Below are 3,039 nucleotides of genomic sequence, written 5' to 3' on the forward strand. Positions count from 1 at the left end.
GGGTTATGTTTTCGGAGGTAATTCATTCCGATAATCATATCTTTAGATCCAAGGTCCGTCACTAAACATGCATGCTTGCTCTCATGATCTCCGATTTTGAGAAAAGCCATGACCATGGTTTTATACGACCTCCACGATTTACAGATCCATCAGCATTAATAACGGTGAAAGGATGTGGTAGATCCTCTTCGAACAAGTTATTATCCTTGACAAACCGGCGGTTGATAAATGTTGAAAATGCACCACTATCAGCTAGTGCATTTGTTACTACCTCTTTCTTTCCCTTTGCTGTTATGACCACAGGCACAGTAAATTTGTTTTTTGTCTTTGACGAGTTAAATATGCACGCTTCATCGGCTATTTTACAAATTTCTGACTGGTCTCTCATAATGTGATTACAATGGAAAGAGTGTTCTACGCCTGACTGTCCGGTAGTCTCTACAACAGGCGTCAACCAAAACCCCGCTCATTATCCTCATCAGAATCTACCTCCGAGATATGACCTGATGGACTTGGCAAGCGTGAAGGTTCAATGATCTTCGTGATCTTGACCTTCCTGTGTTTTTTCTTTGAAGGGCCCGGTACAACTTCTGGTGTAACTGCTGCCGCTTCAATGGCCTTTACTGGTTTTGAAGGGTTGCCAGTTCCCTTTGATTTTCGCACAACTTGAATTTCTACATCCGAGTCATTGTCACTAGACAATTCAATTTGTCAAATCCTTCTAAACTGAGGCTTAGAGAAATCCAGTGATTTCCCTTTTCCTCCAGTACTAGAAGCCGTGTTTGCTGCTGTGGGTCTAGCCGCAGAGTCTCCTGGTTTCTTATTCAGGCACGTTCTGCCCCAATGTCCTGGCTTGCCGCAAATGTAGCATACGCCTTTTTTCTGCGTCTCCTACATACTCAAAGCATTGCCCTCCTGTCGCTTCTTTGGATCAGGAGCGCTCCTTTGCTGTTGAGTTTGTCTGGAGCCAGACTGCTTCTGCTTGGATGTATTATCCACCTCCATGGCATTCGGATCTTTAGGTGTGGGTCCCATTGAAGATACTGACTGGTGTATTCCCATGTCTTTGCAAATGTCGAGTACATAATCACAGTACTCTGACCATTTCTTGGGCCACTGGGAACTTCCTCTGGCCGCAAGGACATTTTTAATTTCTCTGTGCAATCGATCTCTGATTGCTAGGATTAATTCACCATCAGTTGAATTCACGAGGTCAGCCAGACCTCTGAATTCTCCAATGAACTTGGCAGTGTCTCCTGCCGCCACTTTGTCGTATTTCTTGAGCATTCCCAAGAACTCTTGACGTGCATCCTCCTCTTGATCCGTTGTGGTAAAGGCCCTCCGCATTTGGTGTAGGAAATCTTCATATTTCCCCAAATCTTTGGAGTCTTTGACCATGCGATAATAATTACTGGCCACTACGTGGGCACGGCCTTCCAACAAAGCAAGTACACCAGTGATTCGGTCTCTGTCCGAAGTCACTCTTTGGTGTACATACCATACAGCCAGTTTTTCTACAAACTGCTCAAAGGTTTGTTCCTTTGAATTGTTTGCGAACCTTCCTGGTTGCGCAATCCTGAACCTCCTTTCCTCTTGTTCGTGCGACATCTATGTTGCCGGTAGTTGGGCCACTTGTGCCACATGTTGATTTAATTGCTCTACAAGCGCATTATAATCTGTCCTCAATTGTATATTCGCATTTTCTACTGCAGCCAGGCATACATCGGCAGCCGTTATTTCAGCCTGTTGGTCTGAAATTCTTCGCTCCGATTGCCCAATTAGCGTGAATACATCCTTAAAAACTCTTTGAATTTCTAGTTGGAGAAATATGGTGGTAGATTCAAGAATCTCCTTCCAAGCTCTTCTAGTAACTTAATTGTTTTCTCCAGGATAGTATCTGGCTATTACTCTCTCATCAATTTGAGGGTTTAATAGATACCAAGAAAGGTCTGGTTCGATACCAGCCATTGGTATGGGTGTAGAAGATGTCGACATATTTTAATTGGGGATAGTGGTACAATTTCGTAGTAAGCGTCCTTGGTTTACTACTGAAGTCCAATTGAATATTTATAAACTTCAGAGAGTGTTATTCCAAATAACACTGTCTCTGCCCAGCTCCGTGTGATCACTTTCTCTCAATATCTCCTTCACTAATCGCCCAAGGTTCCTATACCTGGCGTCACCAAACTTGTCCCTGACTCGATTTATGAACTGAACAAGTAACCTCCTGGTTATCGGTCTGTATATGTCTGCACCGCGGTAATTGATATTTGATAGGATGCCTCCTATCTGTCTTATCAAAAACCGGATCTGTTCTTGCTGCGTCGTACTCAATAATGAGTAGCCCGTCTTATGCTGTAGACCCTGCAGATCGCAATTTGACTCCTTGAGATTTCTACTAAATCAGGGGAGTCCGCGATATGTCGTAAGAACCACTGCTGGGGTATAGGGTGATGAGGGAATAGGCGACTCGCTTGCCTGAACTTCTTCTGCTACTTCCGGATCCTGTTCTCCTAATCGGATGGCCTCTTGAAGAGTCTCCGCTAGTCCAATATACTCTCTAAAGAGTTCTTCTTCAGCAGGTCTATTGAGACCTCCAGCCGCAAGAGTCACTAGACGTCCTTTGACGGATTGTAACTGTTTGGTAGGTGTCCCAAAGAATGGGAAGGAGGAGGGGGATGGGGTACGAGCTTCTTCTTGAAGGTCCTGGGCAAATTGGGAAGTGTGCGACGACACTTCCTGAAGGAATGAGTTTATCTGTAAACAATCGAGACTGACACAAAAGAAGGAAGGTGGTCGACAATGACAGTCAACGAATAGGATAGTCTGATCTATATGTCAAGGTATCGTCCTTGACCCTAACTCTAACCCTAACCCCAATACTCACTTGTAGTTTTGGTAGTTACAAGAGTAAAGCTTTTGGAGGGCTTGTCTTGGGAGTGGTTAACTCAGAGAGAGAGTAGGGTGTGAAGTAGACAACGTATGATCCAGATAGATCAGACTGCTGTACTATGCTGTATTGCTCTGGTATTTATACAT

The 3,039-nt window shown here is 44.2% G+C and overlaps 1 protein-coding gene across 1 annotated transcript; it reads right to left on the reverse strand.

Annotated features, from left to right (window-relative positions):
- Window positions 1–450: 450 nt before the first annotated feature.
- On the reverse strand, window positions 451–1,398 carry FIBRA_08728 (uncharacterized protein; the record flags this gene model as incomplete). Its single annotated transcript, XM_012330356.1, has 2 exons — window positions 451–674; window positions 900–1,398. The coding sequence occupies 2 exons, from the start codon at window positions 1,396–1,398 to the stop codon at window positions 451–453; spliced, it is 723 nt and encodes a 240-aa protein (XP_012185746.1).
- Between the last annotated feature and the right edge of the window lie 1,641 nt (window positions 1,399–3,039).

The sequence above is a fragment of the Fibroporia radiculosa genome (assembly GCF_000313525.1).
Source record: "Fibroporia radiculosa TFFH 294 genomic supercontigs, scaffold2394, whole genome shotgun sequence".
Taxonomy (NCBI): Eukaryota; Fungi; Basidiomycota; class Agaricomycetes; order Polyporales; family Fibroporiaceae; genus Fibroporia; species Fibroporia radiculosa.